This window comes from Panthera pardus, unplaced genomic scaffold (assembly GCF_024362965.1).
Source record: "Panthera pardus isolate Hobbes unplaced genomic scaffold, ASM2436296v1 HiC_scaffold_13, whole genome shotgun sequence".
Classification (NCBI taxonomy): Eukaryota; Metazoa; Chordata; class Mammalia; order Carnivora; family Felidae; genus Panthera; species Panthera pardus.
The window spans coordinates 17,677,614-17,705,173 of NW_026526688.1; the positions used below are offsets into that span (position 1 = coordinate 17,677,614).

The 27,560-nt window shown below is 42.3% G+C and overlaps 1 protein-coding gene across 8 annotated transcripts in view; it reads right to left on the bottom strand.

Annotated features, from left to right (window-relative positions):
* The window catches only part of FAT1 (FAT atypical cadherin 1), a 132,803-nt gene that overhangs the window by 21,776 nt on the left and 83,467 nt on the right, over window positions 1–27,560 (bottom strand). For all 8 annotated transcript variants that reach the window (XR_008421554.1, XM_053900899.1, XM_019422171.2 and 5 more), the window contains 10 exons: window positions 26,400–26,729; window positions 25,356–25,566; window positions 22,483–22,622; window positions 16,801–17,076; window positions 16,450–16,660; window positions 6,789–10,856; window positions 5,877–6,073; window positions 3,378–3,531; window positions 2,193–2,426; window positions 984–1,373 (listed from right to left, as the gene is read on the bottom strand). Coding sequence is in view for 7 of the 8 variants with exons in the window: in XM_053900899.1 (XP_053756874.1) it covers window positions 984–1,373; window positions 2,193–2,426; window positions 3,378–3,531; window positions 5,877–6,073; window positions 6,789–10,856; window positions 16,450–16,660; window positions 16,801–17,076; window positions 22,483–22,622; window positions 25,356–25,566; window positions 26,400–26,729 (6,211 nt within the window). In the remaining variant the exon portion in view is untranslated. The remainder of the gene's footprint in view (window positions 1–983; window positions 1,374–2,192; window positions 2,427–3,377; window positions 3,532–5,876; window positions 6,074–6,788; window positions 10,857–16,449; window positions 16,661–16,800; window positions 17,077–22,482; window positions 22,623–25,355; window positions 25,567–26,399; window positions 26,730–27,560) is intronic.

Sequence of the window (27,560 nt, forward strand, 5' to 3'; positions counted from 1 at the left end):
AAAGACAAAAATCATATGACTTCACTCATATATGAGGACTTTAAGAGACAAAACAGACGAACATAAGGGAAGGGAACCAAAAACAATATAAAAACAGGGAGGGGGACAAAACAGAAGAGACTCATACATATGGAGAACAAACTGAGGGTTAGTGGAGGGGGTGTGGGAAGGGGGATGGGCTAAATGGTTAAGGGGCACTAAGGAATCTACTCCTGAAATCACTGTTGCACTGTATGCTAACTAATTTGGATGTAAATTTTTAAAAATAAAATAAAATCTTTTTGATTTAACGATTCCTTTAACACCTTTCGTTTCCTTACAGTCCGTCCTATTAAAAAGCCCTAAAAGTAAGAATTCTACAGTATGCATTAAAACTACGTTTTAAAATCCCATCCACACACACCTGCTCCTCATCTGAAATAGTCACACTCAATTAAATACAGTTTGAATGCAGTGACTTTGTAGAACATTCGAACAGCTCAGACCACAGGTTAACAAGATGACAAAAGGGTGTATGGAGCAGGAGTCAATACCTCCTGCAACTCTTGACCTTGTGGATAGTTATTCATTGAGATTCAAAGTACTTCGGCTATTCTATATACCTAGCGTATGAAAGACGTCAGTTTTAATGAATTATCAGATGCCTCCTACAGACACTGGGATCGAAGAGGCGGAAACTATGGTTTCCCTTAAGCTACTTCACGTGGACTCGATATGGAGAACGAGTAGCCATTGCGCAAGACCCCCCACCACCTCCCACTCTTGCTCTTTACTCGTGTAATGCATCGGACATCTCGACTGAATTCCTGGAGTGTGCTTTCATTTCCCCGCTTAAACGTCGAAGGCACTGAGAACCTTCATCTTTTTAAAGGATCTACTGCCGATCTATCTACGAGCTGGCACTCTGTACTGCCTAACATGCTGGGCCATCTCGCCTTTTTTGGCAGAATAAAGGCCTTCTTCTCATTTTCAGGGCAGGTTACCTGTTTTGGAGTCTATGCTGAATTTTCCATGTTCGTTTCCACTTATTATCGAGTAGGTGATTTCCGCATTCGCTTCGATATCCCGACTGGCCGCGTACACCTGGAGAACTTCTGTGCCGAGAAGAATGTCCTCAGACACGGTGGCGCCGTACTCACGGTATTCAAACACAGGGGGGTTGTCATTTATATCCAAGACGGACACCACAACAGTGCCGGTAGCCGTCAGCCTCCTCGGCAAACCCTGGTCTACGGCTTTCAGGGTAAGGGTGTACACGGCCCGAACTTCTCGGTCCAAGGGCTTTTCTAACTGAAGGATTCCGGAGAATTCATTAATGGAGAACTGCCCGTCAGCAGAGTTAATCAGCGAGTAGGAGATCTTCCGATTCAGTCCTGTTGACACACGACATCATGTCAGAGTGTTTTATTTCAAGAAATTTAAATTATTTTTTGAAAAAACGTGTAGCATGTTTTAAAAGGAAAATGCGAACACTCGTTACTGAGACGTTCCTAGGACTCTGATCTTTAAAAAGCAAACATTTTCACTGACAACTTACTAACCTAAAACAAATACAATTCCATAGCTACCTGGCTTTTTAAGACTGAATTCTACAGCATATGGTCCTGCAGTACCCAGCAGGTCTTTTAAAATGAAATCTATGATTTAGCCTCAGTGTCAAAGATTTATTTGAAAAGTGGTATTTGTGTTATTGCTTTAATTCTTCAGTATTAGTATGACTTAAGAAATTGTTTTCTCTATCGAAAGATTATAAATATGTATCCTAGACTATTATATTCTCCATAAAAATTGTGAAAGGTTTATAAAACTACAGCAGTGTAACATTTGCTGTTCTGTGCCCACATTAAAATCTCTACGTCACTAATGGTTTATTCATAAAATAACATTTCACTGATCAATTCAATTGGATATGAAGATCAGTTAATACAGTCTCTGACCGTAATTTTAGGGACACCACAGATGTCTTACAATGGTACGTGCACAGGGCACAATTTTGAGACTTCAAACGTGAATAAAAAATGGATTCGTTACCCTAAAGATTTCATTCCGTTTTTAATGCTGAGGAATTAAAAAATACAACAGTGAGTTAATCAATATGCATAAGGTCAGTAAGTTAAAGAGACCGAACTGGGGATGAGGTTCCTAAGATCTCAGAGCACAGACTGAAGCCAACGGCATCAGCTGGACGGTACCTGCATCTGCGTCCGTGGCCTGGACCCTAGTCAACAGCGTCCCAGGCTCTGTGTTCTCGAACACGGTGATGGCGTACGGATCGGCTGAGAATTCAGGGGCGTTATCATTCACATCTTCTAATGTGAGCACAATACTGGCATGGCAGAATCTACCCCCTCCATCTGTGGCCTTGACGAGCAGGTTATAAACTGCTTGCTCCTCACGATCAAGGGGGGCTAATGTTTTCAGTTCACCTGAAAACAAACAAGAAAGTGGATTCACTTGAAGTTTAACGTGTGAGATGCAAACGCACATCTATTTCTTCCCCTTTCCCTCTTACAATGACAAAATTTTGGAGCAGCAATTTTATCAATGCTATAGAGTCAACGGCTGCAGGAGCACACGGAGATCCAGGTTTCCAAACCCTGCTGGGAGCTAGCTTTTTAAAAAAAAATAAAAATAAAAAAAAATAAAAGCTACCTGTTTTCCAAATTTAACATATTTTTAAATTGACTTACAGGTTCATATGTTTACAATTAGTTCTGGGGGGTGGAACTCCCAGAAAACTGTTACTTGGACTCCTGATATTAACAAAATACAAACTGTAAGAGAGAAAACAATCTAACAGTCTTAAAGATATAAAGACAATACCATTAATCATGGTATATATCAACTATATACAAAACAGATAAAGCACAAAGTTTGAGATATACTTAAATTATGGAGTTGTGCTTTTTTTTTTTTTTAATGTTTATTCATCTTTGAGAGAGAGAGAGACAGAGCATGAGCAGGGGAGGGGCAGAGAGAGAGGGAGACACAGAATCCGAAGCAGGCTCCAGGCTCTGGGCTTGAACTCACGAACTGTGAGATCATGACCTGAGCTAGAGTCAGACGCTCAACCGACTGAGCCATCCAGGCGCCCAATTATGGAGTTTTTTTTTTTTAAAGTTACTATTAAAAACTAAATTTTAAATTCTGGGTTCAAGTAGGCGATATTGTTGTCAATTTTTTTTTATCTTATCCCAAATTTTACACACTAAATTGCTGTGTAGATTTCTAATTCTAAAAGATGCCAATTTTGTAGCATCAGAGTAAATTTTCAAGGAACAGGATATAATTTCAAATTTTATATGTGACCTCAGACCACCTATATCTGATATGACTTTGCTGGAACATGGTTAATTTTGCCCCAAGCCCCATCTTACCTGTGTCTGGATTTAGTCTGAACTTTTCTGCCCCTGGACCAAATAATGTGTAAGTAATTTCAGCATTGGAGCGGATATCTGCATCTGTAGCAGACACCTGCATGATCAGCTTCCCGGGAAAGGCATCTTCTGGAATCGTTTCCGAATATAAGCTCTACAAAGATTTTGAATACCACGAACATAAAACATTAAGCGTTAACATGACTGCCAAGGGAATAACAGAAAAAATAATCATTTAACTTTGGTCACAGAAAATGTGGGAAATGACAGAATTTAAAAATCCGAGGAGCTTTTGAAACCGATTTTTCTTACAAAACATATTTAAAACAAAAAGGAGTCACGTCACAGGTAATTCCTCTGTATCAATGAAAGAGTCTGATCTGACATTTAACCTACAGAATTCTGAATACTTTGTGTCTTTAAGTTGGTTTCATGTTTAACTTATCTGAAAATTGGTGAGTCAATGCCTGTTACATCCTGTCTATTTTCAATACAGGAAGTTATTATTTGCAATCTTTCCTAACACAGAGCCAGGTAACTGCAGTGGAGACAGACGTGATCCTCATGTCATGGAGAAAACAAAGATTCCCCCAGGTCATCAGGGTGAGTGCAAGCGACACCATGGCCAGGACTCTTCTGTTACCCTGCCCCCACCCTTCCCATCTGACTGAACTCAAACATAATCAACACTTTTTTCCAGTTCCAACTCATTAGAAATCCATGCTATCAACCAACACACAAGGCTAACAGGTAAAATTCTGTTGATTTTTTTTTTCTTAAGATGAGCTCAATTCTAGATGAACTACACTTTATGACTCATGAAACAGGATACTTTGCAACACTGATGATTTCAAATGAGCTAATATCTTAATTTTATTATTCTCAAAGATGACAGCGCATCATATCCAAGTAATGTGCGAGTGTTTAAAAGAAAAACACAATAAGACGCACACATTTATTTTCTGTACGACACACACAGACTTAACCAACCCCCAGCCGTACACGATACTGTTGCCAAAAAGTAGAGACATGGATGGGAATGAAGTCCTCCCTCCTCTGAAGCTCCCTTCCCTGCTGACTGTGCTCTATTTCCCTGAGAACGGCTCCGTCCCTTGCCACGGCTGTGACACTGCTCGTCTCCTCTGTCCCTCTTCCAGACCGTCTTCCCCGCTCTCTTCCCCAGCCTTCCCTTCATCTACCACTCTTCTTCCTTCCTCAGACTCTCCTCTTTCTTCGGTGGACGAATCTATGTGCCTACTGACACGCGCCTCCCTGCAACCAGGCACCTGTCCGCATCATGATGCCGAGCCCTCCGCCTCCAAGCCAGTCTCAGAGTCCCACAGTTCGCTTCCACAGCTCCATCATCTGTTCAGCAGCCAAACCCCCATTTGCTGTCCTGCCTCCTAAAAATCCTCGGCTCCTGCCCTCTCAGTAACACTGCCCTGGTAGGGGTCTCCTCCTCCCTTCTCCCTAGGAGGGGAAATACCGACAGGTACTCTGTCCCTTTTCGTGATCATCCTCTCGGATGGATTCCATTGTCCGTCATCCAAAGAAACGGCCAAGTTTGCATCCCTGCCCATCTTCAGTCTCACCGTCTCTAAACGTCTACAAAACCGATTCGACTGGATGTCCCGTGACCCTACACTTAATGAGTCCAATACAGACCACAACACGCTTCCTCTTAAGCCAACCCCGCCCCAGGCTTCTATCTGGGTCTTTCTCCCACTCGCTTCTGTAGGAAATGGCAGTCAATCCTGACATCACACGCCTGCCACGTTGTCACCCGCAGGCGGCACCACGGGCACCAGCTTGCGCTCTGCACCGTCTTTTGTCCCTTCGTGCCTTTGGCCGCCTCCACCCCGTGCTCTCACTCGTGCTCATCCAAGTGTACGCGACACTACCGAACCAACGTGTCTTCTGTAAGCAACTCTTGGCTCACGGCAGCTCCACCTTCCAAACGCAACGGGTTCCGAGGTCCTCTCTTCTCTAGGACGGAGTCCCAACTCCTCTGCCGATCTAATCACCACCTCCCAAAGGCTGACACCCCCGCCCCTCCCCGGGAGCACTCCTGCCCCAGTCCTCCCACCGCAGGCTTGGATGGGAACGGCTCCTTCTTGGCGTATGTGTTCTATTCAAGGGGCCCCAGAGCTGCGGAGCACCCTCACAGACCTCGTGTAGAACAGCCAGTGCCCCCAAAATAGGCTCGGCCCCCAATAAGGGGAATGAAATCTGCACAAAGCATTTTTAGAGTTAAACCTAACTGCAATCTTGTCTGTAATTTACAGCATCTGTGAATGAGCTGTTCCAACTACTGAGCATTTCCCAAAATAGTTCTGGAGCTGATCCAACTCTTGCCCCACTCAACACTCACCGCTGCTTAAATGCTCACCGGCTATCATACGAAACGCATCTGAATTACAGCCAGCGCCACAGAAGAGTCCGAATGAAAGGTTCAGAAAGAAATCCAAATTCGTAATACATAAAGAAAGAACCGCCTACCTTTTCACAGACTGGACTGTTGTCATTTGCATCAAGAACTTTCACTTCAACTATGGCTTTTGAGGAGAAGGTCCCATCGGTTGCCGTGATAGTCAGAAGATAATTGTCCCTTTTTTCCCTGTCCAGAGGTTTCTTCACAAACACCTTCCATTCATTCTGTATATTTTCAATAGCAAACTGTCCCAAAGGATCTCCTCCTATTAAATCAATGGAGGAAGAGGACAAATTGGCTGAAATAAGTAAAGATCTAATTGACAGGAGAAATAAATACATTTAGTGTTATGGTTTAAAAGAATTAAGGGTTTTTTAAAAAATTACTACATTTAAATTTGGCTTAACTTTCCCAGTTACTCCCACCACCACCAAAACATCAAGGCATTAAAATGTGTACCGAAACACAGCATTAAGCTAAAGAAAACATAAAAGCCTACTAAACGATACGTTACCCTATATGGAAACTATAGTTGTTATACATATTTATCATTTGCTAAGTTCAACAGAATGAGTCATAAAAATCAAAAAACAGTCTAGGAGTGTGCCTGGGTAGCTCAGTTGGCTAAGACTCCAACTTCGGCTCGGGTCATGATCTCACGGTTCGGGAGTTCAAGCCTCGTGTTGGGCTCTGTGCTGACAGCTCAGAGCCTGGAGCCTGCTTCAGATCCTCTCTCTTTCTGCCCCTCCCCCGGTTTTAACGCTCTCACTCTCAAAAATCAACATTCAAAACAAAAACAGTCTAATGACAACTGTTAGCCTTCTTCATTGTAGCCTAAGAGATGTTATTGCTACTTATTTTAGACTTACTTAACTAAAATCATCCCTTTAACCCCGATCTCCCTAAAATACTGTATTTCAAAATTTATACCTCTAATCCGATTTATTTTTAACTTAAACCATTTTGCTTCAATGTGTTACCTGTTATGTAATAGGTAACTTGTCTATTAAGTTCTTCAGAATCGGCATCTGTGGTACTTAAGATGGCGATGACACCGCCTGGTGGGTCATCTTCGCTCACGGTCCCTTTGTATATCTCTGCCGTGAATCGTGGGGGGCTGTCGTTGACGTCGGTGACAGTAACATCCACGATGGCCGTGGAGGAGAGCTGGACCTTTTCACCGTGATCTGATGCAACCACTTTAATCTGGTAATGGTCTCTCTCTTCATGGTCAAGTTCCTTGAGGGTCGTAATCCAGCCTGTCTCCATGTTAATGGCAAAAGATTCGATGACTTCCACACTTTGTGACTGATCTAGACTGTACATGACTTGGCCATTGGTTCCTGAATCCAGATCAGATGCCCTGGCCTGGATGACTCTACTCCCCGCTGGCAGGTTTTCAACAATAAAAGCCTCATACGGGTTAGACTCTAACACAGGGCTGTTATCATTTGCATCTTTCACTTGGATGCTAACATCTACAGATGCCACCACCTCGTAGTCCTCATGAGCGCACCTGGCAAGTATGGAAAACTGGTACCACTTAGTCGTTTCATGATCAAGACTCTTTTCAAGTTTCAGTCTGCCGCTCTGTCTGTCAATGACAAAGAACTCATCCCTGTTACTTTCAGGAGTGTTCCCTTTGATTAGGCTGTAAAGAACGGTCCCACTATGTTCTGCTCGGATGAGGTCTATCTCTGTTCCAATAGGCATGTCTTCTGAAACCGTATAGGTATAAAACGGTTCCGAAAATTTTGGAAGTTGTATTTCTGGTGGAAGTATTTTAACATAGACAGGAACCACAGATTCCCTTGACGGAGACCCACTATCCACAGCTCTCACGAAGAAAGTGAAGAACTCATTTTCTAAGCCAATTAAGCTTTCTTTTGTAGTAATTATGCCCGATAGTTTGTTAATTTCCAAATTCTCCTTGACACTTTCCGAATCTGCTTCAATGGCATAAGTGACATCGGCATTGGATCCCTCATCGGCATCACTTGCAAGAACTTTAACGACGGATGTCCCTTTGGGAGCACTGGACCCAATGTCCACTTCATACTTGGTTGCTCGAAACTGGGGTGCGTTATCATTGTCATCTGTAAGGATGACATTAATGGTGCAGAAAGCAACTTTTCCACCGGCATCCTTAGCCATTAAACGAACTGAGATTACTTTCTCTGCTGGAGTTTCTCGATCAAGTTTCTCCAAAGTCAATATCTGTCCTCTGTCATTTGTGTAAAATCTGTCTTTGGCAAAGTCATTTACAATATGGTAAGTGATGTGACCGTAAATACCAGAATCCCCATCAGTTGCTTTGACCTCGATCACCAGCGTGTGTAAGGGAGCATTTTCAGCTAACTCCACTTCATACTCGCTCTGAAGAAAAACAGGACTGTGCAGATTGCCTCCAATTACAGTTACGTGAACCTGAGCTGAACTCCTAAAAACTCCATCAGAAACAGAAACGTTAAGACTATAAAATGGCTTCAAGGTGTGCCGGCGCACGTTTGAGAGCGTGACGATCCCCGTTTCACCGTCAATGACAAAATTCTTATGATCGTTGCCAGAGAGAATGGAATAGTCCAACCTGCCTACGTCTGAGCTGTCTGCATCATATGCTTTCACACAGGTCACGAAATGCCCATGCATGGCGTGTTCGCTGATTTTGGCTTCATAAATCTGTTGGTCAAACAGTGGCGGATTGTCATTGAGGTCCGTGACATCCACTGTCACAACCACATCACTGCTCAGGGGGGGCATGCCACCGTCCAGAGCCCTTACAAAAATCTTGTGCTGCTGGGACTGCTCGTAATCCAAAGTTCGGACTAGCGAAACGAGGCCGGTGCTGCTGTCTATGTGAAAATGAGCATGACTCTTGCTATGGTTCCCAAACATATGGTATGAAATTCCCCTATTTGGTTCTGAATCAGAATCTGTCGCTCTAACTTGAACGACAGACGTGCCGATGACAGCTGCCTCGGACAGGGTTGCGGCATAAGACTGCTGACCAAACACAGGAGGGTTATCATTGATGTCTTCCACTATAATGTCAACAAATACTTCAGCATGAGCACCGGTCAAGGAGTCGGTTGCTCGTACGCTCAGTTTATAAGCCGGGTGGGACTCGAAGTCCAGAGGGGCTATGACATTTATAACTCCAGTGTTGAAGTTAACAGTAAACTGGCTGAAAGGATCTCCATCCGTGATGCTGTAGAACACTTTCAACCCTTCTGGACTGTTGGCTTGTACGTGGACAACCGGACTGTGCATCTGGATATTCTCTGGAACCTCTGCACTGTAGAAAGGTTTTTCAAACACAGGCATGGCTTTATTCATAACAGTGATCGGAACTATCACTTCAGCCGAAAACGCTGGGTCTCCTCCGTCTTTTGCAACCACTGTGACAAGGTATTCTTTATTTAAGGTGTCAGGTTCAAACTGCTTTTTCAGTGAAATTTCACCTGAGGATCCTATCTGAAAATGCTCGTGATGCTCTTTAAGGTAGTAATGCACTTCTCCATTTCTACCACTGTCTCTATCAACGGCGGTGACGTAGCGAATAACGTGGCCCACCACGGTATCCACTTTAACAACAGCATAGTAAGGAAGGTTGACAAACACTGGTGCATTGTCATTTTGGTCTTCTATGTTGACCTTGACAATGACGTGGGCCACTGCTGAAGGCTTGTGTTCCTGGGTCACTTCTACCACCACATCAAATGCCTCCTGCTGTTCACGATCAAATGGTATGCCAGTGGTCGACAGAACTCCTGAAGTCTGGCTTATTTTAAATCTGCGATCTGGGTTGAGGATATGGTAAAACAAAGGCTCGTTGATTGGGTTCCCAATGGCAGTAATGACAGCTAACGTTCTGGCTTCAGTGGAATTCTCTTTCACTACTGCAGAGTAGAAATCTTGGGTAAACTTCAGCTGACTTTCTTTGCTTTCTTTCACATTAATTTTTACAGAGGTGAAGCTTACAAATCTGCCATCAGAAGCTCTAACGGTTAACTCATAGCGGCTTCTTAGCTGAGTTGTGTTTTGTACAGTTATAGTGCCAGTCTTGTAGTCCATAAAAAACTTCTCCCCAATGTTGCCCTCGGTGATAGAGTACATCAACTGTGAGAATGCACTTGAATCAGCATCCGTAGCATTTACCGTGATGACTTTTACTCCTCTGTATGTTGGCAATAAAAGAGATGCTTCATATAATGATTTGGAGAACACAGGAGGGCAATCGTTAATGTCTATTACACGTATAGTCACATTAGCTGCATACTCAGCAAATAAACGTGGCGTCCCCATGTCATGCACTTGTACGGTAAAGTGAAAAGTACTTGTTTCTTCATAGTCCAAACTCAGTACCGTATGAATAGCACCAGTGCTAGAGTCGATAGCAAAATATTTGTGTATAGATGGTTCAACAATGTGATACACAAGCAGAGCATTGGATTCTTTATCAGCATCAGTTGCTCGAATCACTAATGGGACATTTTTGTCTGTTAGGACCACGCTGTTAGTTGAAGCTGATTCGCTAATGAGTCCCGTATATTCTGCCTGCATGAAGACTGGCAAGTTGTCATTTTCATCCTGTAGATGCACTAAAACACTTGTGTTAGTAGACAAACCAGCCATGTTAGTTCCTTGTATTATCAATGTGTAAATGGGCAACGTTTCAAAATCCAGGGCTTTCTGAGTGACGATACTTCCAGAATGTGGATTAATATCAAAAGCATCAGCTACATTTCCATCTTTTATTTCATATACCACTGACGACTGACTCTGCGCTGTAACCATTCCGACAAAACTCCCAATGCCGACAGTTTCGCTGATTTCAACAGAATATTCTTTTGATGTAAACTTAGGAGAGGCATTGTCAGCAATTGTCACAAAGACATGCACAGAAGTTATTTCACTCATTGGTGGATTCCCTTTATCGGTAGCTTTCACCATTAAGTCATATTCCACTTGGCTATTTCGATCTAATTCTTTGGCAGTTTTTATTAAGCCCAAGATGGGATCAATGGTAAAAGAATTTCCAATGTTTCCTAGGAGGAGAGGGGGTAAAAACATGTTACAGAAAAATGCAAGGACCAATACAAGTAATAGCTGGAGATACACAAACTTTTTTTTTTTTAATCTTTAAAAGTGATTATTCTGCAATTATACAGAAATTCAGGGGTTATCAACATTTGAATAGAACTCACTTCATTTTTATCCACCTAAAATGAGGCAGACTTTTCAGAGTTTTGTAAGTTATGAAAAGCAAGAAACACAAGAAATATTACTCTAGGTAAAGCCAGAACTCACTTGCTATCACCTGAACCAGGAATATGTTGTAGAAGGTTATCCTTTTGTAAGGCAGTTGATAATTTTCCAACAGTCCCTCAAGAATCCTTTGAACATACTTCTACTTTCGGCATTTATCACTTGCAAGTTTTCAAGACTCTTACTCATTATGAAAAGGAAGACTTCAATTCACCAAGAAAATTTAACAAGGTTCAAGAGAGCTGTCCCTTATTTTAAATATTCAGGGAATTGTTGAATGCGCTTGTGCATTACCTGCCCTACTGTGTCGCTTTCGAAGATTTCTGTAATATTCCCTTCTTAATCTTTTTCAGGTCACTCTACCCTCTACGTCAGTGGTTCTCAACTGGGGGCAATCTTGTCTAGATGGACGTGTAACAATGTCTAGACACAGTTTGAGTTACCACCACGTAGAGGGGGAGGGCGCTACTAACTTTCATTGGATAGAGATCCAGTATGCTGTTAAACATCGTACAATGCACAGGGCAGCCCCACAACAAAGGATTTTTTGCTCCCAAGTGTCAACAGTGCTGACAGATAAACTCTAAAATAGACGGCTTTACTTGTTCGCTTTGGGCCTTTTCCAGCTATACTGTAGGTGCCTTTTGCTGCAAATGCAACTCCACAATAGCCCAGGTTTTGTATCATCAACTGAAATCTTTCTGAAGACACTGGCAGCTTACTGAGGTCTAGCAGTTTACGATCTCTTTGGATAGATTACAGCAGTGTGAGGGTCCTCAGACTGGATTCACCTACACACACTCCGTCTCCGTTCTGTTTCACCTCCATGAGTCCCGAATCCATTATCCCCCTCACGGAACTGAGTTTATTTTCCCCAAATGAACTATCCCACTTCCCCAAAACAAACCTGACTTGCCACTTAACTGTTTTTTTTCAAGTTCTGCTTTCGTCTAGGTTTGCAACCTCGTGTGGCCCTTCATAGGCCAGAATCACTTAGTGCGATTTGGCAACGGGGGATTAACCAAGCACTCCTTTCTCCTCATCATTACTAGTAAACACTTCCCCGACAGCCTTCATTTCCTTCCTTTAATACTTTTTCCCAAAATCCATAATATAATTTTTTCTGAGGCCAGACGGGGTCTGGTTTTCATTAAGCCTGCCCAGTTCCACGTCTCAGCCCCACGGCCGTGAGGAATAGTCTACAACAGGGCAGAGGCCGGGCTCTCTTCTCTACAAGCCCCAAGTTCCAAGCTGAACCCTTGCCCATGAATGGGTGAGCCGTGAGGCCTTTGCCACGCCTCACAGACCCTAACTTCTGCCTGTCCGCATGTATGAGTCAACAATCCCAGATTCTCTCATTGTGCTTTAGTCCGTCACCAGAACTCCAGGGACCTTTCTCACCCTACCTGGGCGCCACCCAGGCCTTCCAATACTGACTGTTTGCCTGGACTAATATGGAGACTGAGAAAACCTTTGTACAGTGGTCTGCATCCCCACCCCTTGGGCTTTCCCTAAGTCTGTACTAAAGAAGCAGCCGACCTACCATATTTTATATTCAATCCTCTCTTTGGCATTTCTCTTATTTGGTGTAGTGAAATCTCAAAGCTTCAAACATGCAAGGCCCAACATGGAGGAATGAATAGATTTTCTCTGCAGTGAAACAAGCTGGTGGTATTAGAACACTCTACTTTCCACACAATGTGCTCCCTGCCCTCCCAGCCTTGCTGGCTCTTCATGCCTCATCCCTGCCCAGAACATTCTCATCTCAGGATGACTGTATTTGGTGGGTTCTTTCTAGAACAGTCTTCCCCAGCTATTATCATTGCTTCTCCATCCATCCATCCATCCATCCATCCATCCATCCATCCATCCATCCAGGTTTTACCCAAATGCCCTTCTGCTTAGAGAATGTGGTGAAGCCTTCCTTTACCTCCCTAATCAGAATGGCTGTTTTATTCTCTTATCCTGTTTTTTCTTTATAACACATACTGCAACCTTCTTATCCGTTCTTCCACTAGAATGTAAGCCCAATTTAAGCATGGCTTGTTTTATACATTCTTTTATCACCTGTGCCTAAAAAGAATGCCTGACACACAGAGACATATCCTATGTCCTATGTAAATATTTGATGAATGACACAACTTCTATGCATGGATGGAAAGATAAATTAAATACCAAATAAGTAGACCAGAAGCCTGAAAAATATTAATACATTCATCAAAGCACTATATTTATATTTTTACTTGGTTCTGTTTTTCTGCAGTTTACTTCTATCACTACCAACAACCACGTGTTAGATTAAGCACTATATTCTGAAGTACATTTTGACAAAAGCAACACATACTAAATGGAAATTTCTGATAAAAATTCTCATCAGTATATAGGGGCGCCCGGGTGGCTCAGGTGGTAGAGCGTCCAGCTTTGGCTCAGGTCATGATCTCACGGTTGGTGAGTTCGAGCCCCACGTCAGGCTCTGTGCTGACAGCTCAGAGCCTGGAGCCTGCTTCGGATTCTGTGCCTCCCTCTCTTTCTGCTCCTCCCCCACTCACGCTTTCTCAAAAATAAATAAACATTAAAAAAAAAATTTTAATCAGTATATAAAATTCAGAAACATTACTACCAGAAGTATCTTAATAGGAAGGTTAAACAGGAACCCAGCTAGCCAGTTAACAGTGGGTTTCCGACATACATATACAGTATGGAAGGAATCATCAGATTTGCAGATGGGAAAGCAACATACTTATGTGGAAAAACACTGCAGGGCAGCTGAGTGGCTTAAACATGCCCGTCTGATCCACTAATGGGTACAATTCATCAAATGCTGAAATACACGCATGTTATTTGTCAAGAAATTAATAGGGCAGTGGCGGAACTCTTTACTAGGTTGGGGGCTTAAGTCATTCACTTTAGCTGGAGATACTGGTGATTTCCGTGTAGCCCGAGATTGTTGTGTTTGAAGTAGGCAATTATCTGGACAAACGTGTGAATTTGGGCACATTAGCTATGACTGTATTACACACATACGCCCCAAAAGAAATGTCAGAGAGCTATGCACAGAAATCTCTTTCTTCCAATGGTGGACATGCTGTGGACCCTCAGTAAAGCGCCAACTGCCCAACAGGATTGGCAGCCTCAAGTGTGAAACGTACAGTTGCAATTGCACTTCTGTTTAACCGAAGTGTGAGGAAGAAAATCAATTCTAGTCAATAAGGATATTTACAGAGTATCTTCTATTTCCAGGCATTATGACAGTTTGGAAGTTACAAATAATCTACTTTAAACACACACACACACACACACACACACACACACACACACACACACACACACACACACACACACTACACGGTCCAGAATAGGGCGCTGATGTCTCTGAACACGTTAAGTCAGTTGTTACTGAAAATATCCTTTAATTAATTCCTTTTTTCCTGAAGGCTCCTAATGAGACCAAACTTTTTGCTCAATGAATTGCTGCTAATTAAACATGCAGTATTACAGCCTGAATTTGTAACTTGTTTTCTGAACTTTATTAAATGTAACCTGACAAATGAGAAGGTGAATATGAGTAACTTAAATGAAAGGTGTCATGACCACTTTACATTTCCACCTATCCCAACAGATTCACACACACACTCTTCTGCATTTTAACAGTAGCTGCTGCCTACAATTTTTGAGCACACTTTTTATATTACCAAATCTATAAAAATTATCTTCTAAGAAATTCAAATGCTACACTGAAATAGGCCCTTGGTATTATCTACTGTTTGAGTGGAGATACAGTTCATTCTTGGAATACCAAATTACTAATCCCATCAGTCATCGCAAGCATTTAAAGAATGCACATGCCTTTAGTGAGGCACCAAGAATCGTACTTTAACCACCCAGTTGTTGAAAATTATGTGAAAGCTAAGGGGAAAGTTGAACATTTTCTCCTACACAAACCCAGGCGGTCTGTCTGTGAGAAAATTATTTTACTGAAGTGCGCAGGCATGCACAAAGGGAATGCACTGTTTTTTTAACAACGAAAGTTCTGACCCCGTGGAAAAACCTTCATCTTTGTTCAAGGCACTCACTACATTTTTAACCTTGAACTACGAGCAGCACATAAGATCTTATTTGTAAGTAATGGACTAAATTTGGTTATTTTCAGGGAAACAGATGAAGCTTCAAAAATACTAAGAAGTAAAAATAGTTTAACCACATAAAACACATTTTTTTAAAAATTATTCTCCATGTACCCAGCTTTTGATTATATGACCTATAGTTAATTCATACCTCTGCACCAATACCAATGTCTAGGAAATGCACAATTTCTAAATATGCAGAGGAACAGAGTTATAAAAGAGTGAGAAGAATGAAAGAGACTATATTCTTTGTAGTAACAATGACCTTGAGAAACATGGAAAAAATGGAAGCTGCCTTCTTGATACTTAATCACTTACTCATTGTATTTGGCATAAGGAGAGAAAGTTCCAAAGCAAGATGAATTCTGACAGTACAAAACATATGCCCTAAAGCAGGTCCCTGTGTCAATCAGGGGCTTTCCTTTGCCATGAACATACACTTGTGGAGCAGTGATAGCCTCTACCTATCAAGTTCCTAGCGCGGCACCCATGGAATAAATAAATGAAAGACCGAATAGCATCATAAAAGAAAACAGAGAACAAAATATTTCACTTCGGTACAACTATTTCTGGGTGATCCTCCTTGTGTCCGCCAGCAAGACCCTGGATCTCTTGCCCTGCCACACCTAGAAGAAAGGTCCACGCCGACAGTTCAGTTGGCCTTCCTTGCCCAATTCCAGCAGGCTCCTTGGGCTTTTCAACATTTCCAGTCCAAATCGCCACCCTGGGCCCTATTGCAACAACCCAATTCCATGAAGGAAACTCAACTGTAAAAGGTGGATGACAGGGGCAGAAAAACTAACCCTGGAAGGGGTAAGCAGAGGCAGGACACGAGCACTCTTGTCGTGGAATTTCCTGCTCTGCCCAAGAGAAAATACTCCCTGGCTAAAAGTTAAATTACTAAGGCCAGTGGCTTCCTAACAATGTTTCATAGTTAACAAGTCTTATGGAGGAAAATGTCGTATGGTTACAACATTGTGGAAATAAGGAACTGCACCGGTTTTCTTCACTGCGAGACTTCTCAGAGCCTTGAATCATGCTAAGAATGTGAATCTCTTTACTGGAATGTAGGAGTCTCACGAGTCTCACCTTGCTTTCTAAAGAGGCTTCTTTCTCCTAATATGTAAAATGGTAGCTGAAGATCAATTTAAGCCATTTTTACAGTGACACACGGAAATGTTTCTACATGTGGAATTTTAGAAAAGAAATGTACTTTTTAAAGTTAACATACGGAGGGCTCCAAAATTACCTGATTCGATCGAGTACAGCACTTCAGCGTTCTTCCCTTTGTCCTTGTCCAGAGCTGTAACCTGCAACACTACTGAGCCAATAGCTGCAGATTCATAAACCCTCCCTTCATAGGAGGAACTTGTGAACCAGGGGGCATGGTCATTGGTGTCACTGACATTGACAATAATCCGTGCAAAGTTGCGCTTCACAGGAACATCTTGATCCCGTACCTGAAAGATTCAATACATTATCATTCCTGGGGGGGGGGAGGGGGGGAGGGGGTCCCCTATATGGGATTAAAAATCACTCTTAAACACAGGAGACCTTTCAGAAACCAAATACTGGCCAAAGGATGAGCAGAAAGCCGTACCATGACGGTAAGAACATGTTGGTGGATGGCTTCATGATCAAGTGTTTCAGAAGTATAGAGAGAGCCTGTCGCAGGATCAAGACGAAATTTCTTGAGACTCAGTGGATCAATGCTGCTCTGCAGTGTATAGATGAGCTTGTTTTTTTCATCCTTATCCACAGCACTGATTTGTAGAATTTCTGTTTCTGGCACTGTGTCTTCAGGAATAACAACTTCATATTTTGATGTAGAAAATTGAGGACGATGGTCATTTGTATCTATTACTTTGATGAATACCTATAATGACCAAAAAGACCCATTATAATATCCCTAATTATAATATTTTAATATTTATAGAATCAAGGGGAAAAATCAGGTGCACAATGGGGAAAAAAACGGATTTAGCAAAATGAAATACAAAATTTGGAAATAAAAACAAAAACCTAGAATAAAAAAAAAATCCTTAAAATTTTTCATTGCTTCTTACCTGTATGAGCAAGATAATGAACACCTCTCTAAATTCTTGAGAGTAACTTTGGAGGGCATATGTAACACCTTTCACATACTTCCTTCTGACTGAATACTTAATTCTCTTAGGTCACCACTAGAGAGAGATTTCTAGAGTACTCATGGAAGAGTAACCAAGAATTTACTTGAGCAGGATTTACAGAAGGCTAATTTCTTGTATCAGATTTGAATCTGCAACCACCACACTAATGAGCAGAGTACGATACTGGATGGTTACTGTGTTGATCTATTTATTTTTTAGAGGATTCCTAGTATTTAAATTTCTCATTCTAATCTTTAGGACTCCAGATTGCTATTGATAAATTAGAAATGTGCTTTAAAATCTTCATTACATTTTGTGACCATAAAACTTACATATAAATAGGAAACACATTCATTTCCTAAAAAAAATTTAAGGACACTGAAAAGATACACTCTCTTAAATATGTCAGCACAGGGGCACCTAGGTGGTCCAGTCTGTTATATATCTGACTCTTGACTTCAGCTTGGGTCATGATCTCACGGTCATGGGATCGAGCCCTGTGGGCTCTGCCGTGGGCACGGGACCTGCTTGGGATTCTCTCTCCCTCTTTCTCTGCCCCTGCCCCACTTATACTCTCGCACTCTTTCTCTGGAAAAAAAAAAAAAAAAAAAAAAAAAAAAAAGTCATCCTAGAATAAAAACCTTAGAGGGAAAAAAAGCCAGTATTAAAAAAACTTAGTCCTAAGCTGAATTAAAAATATTTTTTTTTACTTTAACAGTAAGAGGATTACTTTTCAGATTGAAAAGATGTGTGTGGATAAGGCATAGTGCAAATCAGTACCAATTATAATAAGATGGTTTAGTTACGAACAAGAAATCTGAGCTTCATAAAGAGGTTCACTAGTCCAAATGGCACAGTAGGACAAAGTCCCGGGAATGCAGAGGTTTTTATTAAGCACACTGGTGCAGGAATGTGAACTAGAGGCCTTTCCATGGAAACTACACCAGTGCTCTCATAAAACCCTGCAACATCACTGATGGACTTGTAACATTAAACTTTATATACTTAAGATATGCATTCACTAAACCACCGAAAGATTTTATGTGAAAGTTATGTAAACATTGAAAATTACAGACCATTTTTAAAAGGTCAGTGATGATCCAGAAGAGATGGTTATAATTTCTCTAAGTTAAACCATTATATATTCATTTCCACTATAAATTTATGTATTGTTTTTCTAACGAAGTTAGTGTTGGGCAGAGGTACTTCGGCTCTAAAGTCAATTAATCACAACTAAATAGAAGAGCTAAAGTAACAACCTTTTTAAAAAAAAATTTTTTTTAATGTTTATTTACTTTTGAGAGAAAAACAGAGACAGAGTACAAGGGGGGCGGGGCAGAGAGAGAGAGAGAGAGAGAGAGACAGACAGACAGACAGACAGAATCTGAAGCAGGTTCCAGGCTCCAAGCTGTCAGCACAGAGCCTGACGCAGGGCTTGAACCCAGGAACTGTGAGATCATGACCTGAGCCGGAGTCGGACGCTTAACCAACTGAGCCACCCAGGTGCCCCAGTAACAACCATTTTTGATACAGCAACTCCACTGAAACACGGCCACAGGGCCCTTATACACTCGGCACTCACCTATACAACACTGGGGGGCAAATATATGTGCAACAGCCTCTGCCCTGGGTAGCTTTCAACCTCCGCATGAAATGTCTTACGCATACGAAGCCACATATTATCAGGTAAGTTATCAAGTAACTTTTTAGGAGCCCAGGGATGGTGTGGGACATTTGAAAGCTTTTAAGGAGGAGGTAAGCCTTGGCTTGCGTAGATGATCAATGTATACTGGGATTGGGGGGGACCGCCTTGGTCAGACGTGAAGGCAAGTAGTAGCATCACACATCCTAGCTTCTGGAGACTGGAGAGGAGGACATCGAACTAAGAGATGGTAAAGGAGAAGGGAGAAGGGAGGATCCAGTATGCAGAGCCTTGAGAACAAAAACTCCCGTGTGCTTTGAACTATTTGTTCGGAGGAAATTCACCTTTACCTCCTCTTCTCAACTGGCAGACCATTCTAGCAGAGCAAGATGAATCGCAGGCATGGAGAATGGGGACAGGGAGGTGACTCAGGTGTCAAGTGGGGAAAAGAGTCCAAACCAGTGCTGATACGCAATAGCGAGTGCTCTGTGGGCGCACAAGGGCAACTGGTTCCAGGGGCTTCAAGCACAAGCACCCCGTGTGCTACCTCACTCACCCCTCAGAAGTGCCTGTGAGGACAAAATCACAATGCCCAGTTTCCAGATAAGAAAAGGGAAACACAAAGGGTTTTAGCCACTTGCTAATGGATAAGGTTAAGAGATTCAACCAAATGACCTGAGCATAATGTTGACCGATGCTTGAAAGAAACCGTAAGAAAACATGAAAGCAAAGCTGTTTTGAAGAAAAGAAAAAGCCTTAACTGGATTTCGTAAGTTACCTCGAGACACCAGATAAAGCAAAGTGACTTGAATCAATACCCATCAGCATCCTAAGCGGAAAATGGCAGGACAGGAAAACATGGAGCAGTGATGTTTCCAGAAGGTACTGGGGGTTACACTGTGACCCGCCCCCCACCACCACCCACCTCTGCTGATGATGCACTCACTATGGCTTAACCCCACATCTCCAAATCTCCCCCAAATCCCCAAATCTCCGATTTGCCCTTGGCTATTGACCTCAGTGCAGCAAAACTCACCCTGTTGGTTCCGGACTTTTACCTACAAACCTGAATCTACTGGGCTGTGTTTCTGGTACCTTATCAACCTGGTTCTGATCTCGGTGATGCTCTTCAGATGGTATCTGCTGCTGTGTTCTCACTCACACTCCTATCTCCCTGTCATCCGCCCCACATGGAAACGTAAACCTAATTACTGACCGTCCCCTCTGTCTCACACTTTAACAGGTCAGCGTGGGCTCTGTAACCACTAATATTCTGACTACCTCTCCCCGCCAGCAATTTCATTAGAATATTATCAAGGCCCCCTGAAAATGACTCAAAATAACTTACAGAAGTATAAATGAAAGACTGAAACTGAAGACATTCTGCATCCCTCAAAACACTAGAATCTATTTGCCAGGATCTATGCGATATTTCAATCAACCTGCACCACATTTCACACTAAGCTTTTGACTGTCCTAGCTAACACTACAATTATTGGGGGAGGAGCCCTCTGCTAATTACTCACCTATGTAGTAAATCCTACAGGTAAACAGAGCATCTTCATTAATGAGAACGCCTGGCACAGAGAGCCATTTAGTTCCTTTTGCTAGATTTCTGGCTAGTTGATTATTTGAGCTGGTCCACATAAAGTTATACTCTTTGAGCCTTTCAAAATTTATCCTGTTAAATTTATTACAATTCTTTATTTTTTTTTTTTTCCAACGTATTTTATTTATTTTTGGGACAGAGAGAGACAGAGCATGAACGGGGGAGGGGCAGAGAGAGAGGGAGACACAGAATCGGAAACAGGCTCCAGGCTCCGAGCCATCAGCCCAGAGCCTGACGTGGGGCTCGAACTCACGGACCGCGAGATCGTGACCTGGCTGAAGTCGGACGCTTAACCGACTGCGCCACCCAGGCGCCCCATACAATTCTTGATATTTTTATTCTCATGTTCATGCTCTAAAGCCTAACTTCTATAATGGGAACAGTTACCGACAAAAATGAAATTTTAATACTGTGCTAAAACGTTTACATGACAATCTCAAAATGACCCCAAAGCATGGTACATATGTCAGTTGCAAATACACTAAAAATCACAAGCATTTAGAGAAACAAATAAGGCCTTTTCATAACTGGCTCTAAATTATCTACTCACTTATTCGTTGAAAAGACATCTCAGACTTTTAGTCTTCAATCCTACGAGATGATCTGACAGATGATCTGTCTCATAATCAGATTTAAATTAGTATAATTTAAGATAAAAAAAAAAAAAATTGGTTGAGGAGCCTGGGTGGCTCAGTTGGTTAAGCTCCAACTTTAGCTCAGGTCACGGATCTCAGAGTTTGTGACTTTGAGCCCTGCATTGGGCTCTATCCTGACAGCTTGGAGCCTGGAGCCTCCTTCAGATTCTGTGTCTCCCTCTCTCTCTGCCCCTCCCCTGCTCAAACGTGCGCATGCCCTTTTTCCCCTCTCAAAAATAAACATTAAAAAAATAATAAAGATAAAAAACTGGAATCCAGGAGCATTTTATTCAGTATTTAATTTCTTCTTCTTTCAGAGTACAGCAGATTATATGTAAATCTTAGCTTCTACAATCCTAAGGTAAGCTCCAAAGGTGCAGGATTTTGTTTCCTAGTATTTAGCTTCTAGAAGAAACCTGCCATATAACGAGTGTTTAACAAATTCTCTAACAGTCCACAATGAGAATCAAAGAGAATTTAGACTTAATTTATAGGATTTTTGCCATTTCAATTTGAATTCCCAGTAATCTGACCATCTCTTAATCATCAGATAGGAACAAATAAAGATGTTAAGTGAGGGGCGCCTGGGTGGCGCAGTCGGTTAAGCGTCCGACTTCAGCCAGGTCACGATCTCGCGGTCCGTGAGTTCGAGCCCCGCGTCAGGCTCTGGGCTGATGGCTCAGAGCCTGGAGCCTGTTTCCGATTCTGTGTCTCCCTCTCTCTCTGCCCCTCCCCCGTTCATGCTCTGTCTCTCTCTGTCCCAAAAATAAAAAAAAAAAAAAAAAAAAAAAAAAAAAAAGATGTTAAGTGAATCATGACAACAATTTCACCATTTTATACAGCCCTAGTTAAAGTAGCCAAGGTGGGGGAATTGAGAAAAGGGATTTAAGACATAATCAATCACTTTAATGAGCTTTAATGAAAAGGACTCGGAGAATTCATCCTCAAGAGTTATAAATTTTATATTAATATTGTTCAAAATCAGCAAAAAATTGAAAGATTTTGATAATTAAAAGCGGGCTTTTTAAGTCTTCTTGCAAAATTTCCAAAACTGGGTAATTACATGCCAAACCTAAACTGAGATGTGCAGTTAATTTTCTTTCCCTAAATACAAAGCCTTGGTGTGCATATGTGGAAACTCTAACAACACAGTAACTCTGTGAGCCTCCGAGGGCAGAATCAACTGCCCATACCGCCCCCGGACCCCGAATATCAGAAGGTCATACTAATCTTCCTCTGACAAATGCATCCTCAGTAAGTTACCTACCTGTGTAAGTATGGCGGTGGTTCCGTCTGTGGCTTCGACTGTGAGGTTATAGTTTGATTTCTGTTCTGCATCAAGAGGTTTGGCAACAACGATCGTTCCGGTGCCCTTGTCAACATCAAAGTGACTGTCATAGTTGCCACCTAGGTTAAATTAGGACATACAGAAGAGTAACAACAGGTAGGTCATAGGATGAAATTCCGTCATTTTGTGGCTTTCTACTTGTGAATGACAGGGGGGAGAAAAAAACAAAACACTTCTGATATTGATCAAGGTGATTCCAAGGAGCTTTCATTTTGAAACACAAGAAAAGATGGGCCAATTAGAAAGACAATGCTTACTAACGCAAAGTTGAGCTCTAATTTCAAGGGAAGCTAATAACTGAGAGGAAAGCAACTCTGAAAACAGAAAAATGTTGCTAATATTGCCAACGAATTACTTTCGATTTGCTCTTTCAGGGGTTCTGAATAGGTCTTTAATTTATATACCTCAGTAGCTATATAAAGCATCACTTACTAACCAAAATCGGCTATTTAAACGTTTAATTATACACACAAAAATTATGACACTTGAACGAACTGCCCTAATAAATTAACTATTCAAAACAAATGTTAACTCTGGAAACAATAATGGCAGTTAATGTCAATTAGTCCTGGCTCTTACATACTCGAAAAGAAACTTTCCCCATTGTCGCCAAACACAAAGCTAAAGGAAGCAAAAGTTTCTGTGCTACGAGCATTATCCAAATGCATTCCCAATTATATCCTAGATAAAACTCTCTTTTCAAATCCACTGCACTTGAGATACTTTTATCAATGAAGCGAAATGGAATGAAAATAAAGACTTAACGTCATGATGATGTTCTATTACAGAACGCACCAGAAAGCAAAACGAAACACACAGAAAAGCCACAATCTTCAGCTAAACCTAAAACTAAGGATGATCTGGAGATGTATCAGAAGTCAGCATGTCTGCAGCTGGGATGGGTGACCATGCGCACACCACGGAAACAGAGGGCAATGAGAGAGTCACTGGACATGAAACAAAGCTTTAAAAACTGACGCTTTGATCTTAGATCGCATAATCTGAGGCAAATTATGTGATCTCAGCAGATACCTTCTGCTGTACAGTTCAGGTCACAAGTCACCTGCAAGACGTGAAACGCTTCTCTAGCAAGTGTGTCGCCTGGCACAGCCAAACAGAAGCAAGCGAGCGTGGGAGGCAAGCACAGAACAAGGAGGAGCAGTCAATCAAACCAGTTCCAAGTGCAGTCAGTGTTACACGGGGAAGTTACACACGGCACAGCCTGCTCGTCTGCAAGCGTGACAGGAGTTAACAGACAGCACGCCCACTATTTTGACCGCAGTTAATTGCAAAAATAATCCTTTTCTTTAAAACTAAAGTAACGGCTGGGGGGCCTGTGTGGCTGGGGCGGCGAAGTGTCCGGCTCTTGGGTTTTCAGCTCAGTCATGACCTCACGGCTCGGGAGCTGGAGCCCCACGTCGGGCTTTGCGCTAACGGTGTGGAGCCTGCGTGGGATTCTCTCTCCCTCTCTCTGCCCTCCCCCTGCTGCTGGCTCTCTCTCTCAGAATCAATAAATAAACTTAAAAAAATAAATGAAGGGGCGCCTGGGTGGCTCAGTCGGTTAAGCGTCCGACTTCAGCTCAGGTCACGATCTCGCGGTCCGTGAGTTCGAGCCCCGAGTCGGGCTCTGTTCTGACAGCTCAGAGCCTGGAGCCTGTTTCAGATTCTGTGTCTCCCTCTCTCTCTCTGCCCCTCCCCTGTTCATGCTCTGTCTCTCTCTGTCTCAAAAATAAATAAACGTTAAAAAAAAAAAAAAAAAAATTAAAAAAATAAATTAAATAAATAAATAAATAAATAAAAATAACAGTTTCGTAGGTGTTGATGACATCAACAATTTCATACAATGACCCAAACTGGGAAAACAGCTTAACGGTCTAGTGTGGAAAATTAAAGAGGTAAAAGCCTGTACCCCCCTCGCCCTGTGGCCCTGGCAGCCTAGTCCCATCGGCTTCAACCCACTGAAGTAGCATTTGGGGTACGGAGGGTGGCTAAAGGACAGAAGAGGGGAAAAAGGAATGTAAAGATCCAACTGGAGAGGAGTTGCAATACGTACTTTTGCTTTTAAGTATCTTTGTGATTAAGGTAACGTGAAGAAACAGCACTTAAAAACCTAAGATGTCAAAGTTTAATGCGAATTTCTTTTTTTAAGTATGTCAGAATAAGGTAACACGTTCCAGGTCTAAACTAAATGGCCGAGAGAAAGGAAAACTGACCTAGGCATGTCATTTTTATTACAGGGTTATTTCATCTAGTGAACCCTGCTTCCCACGTTCCCAAAGTGCGGTAAGTCAAACTTAAAAAGGCCATAGTTGGCACTATCGTTGTTAAGTCATACAAATAAAATTTGTAAGCTTATTCCCTATAAAGTACTGACTGACCTGAGACAGTCAAGCAGGCAGTTATTTTAAGCATCCAAACCATATTCACTAAAAATAGCAATGTGCCATGTTATGTATCAAGAAGGAAAATCAAGAAGCTGTGCTTCTGAACCAAAAACATTCAGATTTCTAACTCTTTGATGCACTTCTGAAAACCTTATTTTTAGGTTCATGATACACAGCACCTGTTTTAAACAAGCTGAGTACGTGCTGGATATTGCAACACATTTGCAATCAAAATACTGCAATTTAAGACAAATTCCCCACTTCTGGCTCTTGCTCCCAATTTTAAGTCCTGAGATGGACACACAAATCAGAAAAAGAGACAGGTTCTCAAAGACAGAAATAAGTCAAAGACACGTTCTCCTCAGTGCAACCCACACACGGACAATGAAAACTCTGAGCCACGCTTACCGATGATATCAAACCAAAGAGGCGTGCCAGGAGGCTCCACAGATATCACTCCAATCATGTGAGCAACCGGGTCACTTTCCATGACAGTAAAGGTAAAAAACGGTTCTTCAAATGAAATTGGCTCCAGGGACGGTTTGGGCTTGGAAATCCATTCAATGTGGAGTCGCGTGGTTGACGATTTTTGGGGCCGACCATTATCAACTGCCTTAATCTATAAAATGTAAGCAGAGGGGATAAAAGGAGCAAATTAGAAGTTACACCCATAAGTGAAGCACAGATCAGTCTGGTCTTAAACTAAGTTAATTTCAAACAGTATCTATATTTGTGTATTCCCCATGTTTAAGGTTTGATTAAAAAGAGCAACCTCTCAGGGAGCCTGGGTGGCTCAGTCAGTGTTCAGCATCCGACTTCAGCCCAGGTCAGGATCTCGTGGTCTGGGAGTTCGCGCCCCACGTCGGGCTCTGTGCTGACAGCTCAGAGCCCGGAGCTTGCTTCGGGTTCTGGGTCTCCCCCCTTCTCTGCCCCTCCCCTGCTCACACAGTCTCTCTCTCTCTCTCTCAAAATTAAACAAACATTAAAAAAAAAAAAAAAAAAGAGCAACCTCTTCATGCCACAGTCAATGTAAGTAGTAACTGGAGTGACAGCTGAAGAGGACAACCTAAGCCACATTTCCCAAAGTCAGGTCACAAACACTGAGGCTACTTATTGAAGAGAGAAAAAGTTACAAGAGAAGTGATGTGAGACCAGATTAACAGTCAAAGTATGTGAGAAATTCAAAGACCAGATCTTTTTTTTTTTTTTTTTTTTTTTTTTTTTTTTTTTTTTTAAATTTATTTTTGAGACAGAGAGAGACAGAGCTCGAAGCGGGGAGGGGCAGAGAGAGAGGGAGACACAGAATCGGAAACAGGCTCCAGGCTCCGAGCCATCAGCCCAGAGCCTGATGCGGGGCTCGAACTCACGGACCGTGAGATCGTGACCTGGCTGAAGTCGGACGCTTAACCGACTGCGCCACCCAGGCGCCCCAAAGACCAGATCTTAACTCACTGAAAGGATATCATATTCTCCAGCTCCAGAGAACTTCTTGGACGAAACCACTCCGGTTTTTGGCTCAATGAAAAATTTGCCATGCTCGTTTCCATCTTCAATGCTGTAAGAGATCTCTGCGTTGGGACCTTCGTCTTTGTCTGTAGCGATAACACGATAGATGGGCTCGCGCTTGGAGTTTCTTTCTCGTTCTGGTCTTTCCCGCTCTGGGAGTCTGATTTTGTAGAACTTTTGTAGGAACTGGGGTTTGTTGTCGTTTTCATCAAGGATTTTCACAATTACTCTTGCAATGGTTGACTTGGGGGGGCTACCATTGTCTGTCACGGTAACCTGTGTGTGAAAGGGAAAACAGGTCAACAGAAGTTTTTAAAAATAGAACTACATAAAAAGCGACTACCTTCCTCCTAACTGAGGATACCCTGCATTTTGCATAAACCTGTATTTTGCATCTCACCCAGCACTAGGACGTACACCATCTCCTCTCCTGACAACAGGAGGCAAGGCGACGTGTCCCATTCAGACAGGGACCCGGGCAGCAGGCGGGGGGCTAAGGAGGAGGCACAGCAGGAGCCCCACCTCTCCCCTCACCAGGGCTGTCCCAGGGCTGCCACAGCTGTAATGCGCATGTCGCCAAAATGGCAAACGATCAGCAACATCTTTTTGAATCATGGAGGAGCTACAGGGAGATTTTGCTTTTCAATAAAGAGTCCTCTTAGGAATAACATCCACTCTCTACTCTTAAAAATCACATCTCCACATACCGCATTAAAAATCATCAGTTTAAAATATGTGCAAAGTCACGTGCCTCTTCATACTAGCCATCGCCCTTTTGTTCTGTCGGACCCTGTTCCTGCACAGGAGTCCTCCACACTCAGCAGGGCAGACATAAAAACTGTCATTCCAAACCCACTTATTCCATAAGATTTTCAGTAAAAAGAACATAAATAACAACCTGAGGTCTTGAGGACTGGTGAATGCTTCCATATGCGCAATTTCATCCCAAAATCAGATGTCCACTATTATTTTGGTGTGTACGTTCAAAGCAATAACCCTAGGAATAGCTCCCTCACCACATCCTCCAAAATTAATCACTGAAATGCATTTTTAAAAATATTGAAGTATACTGCAGGTTTTTGTGGGACTCATTTTGTTTTTAAAGCT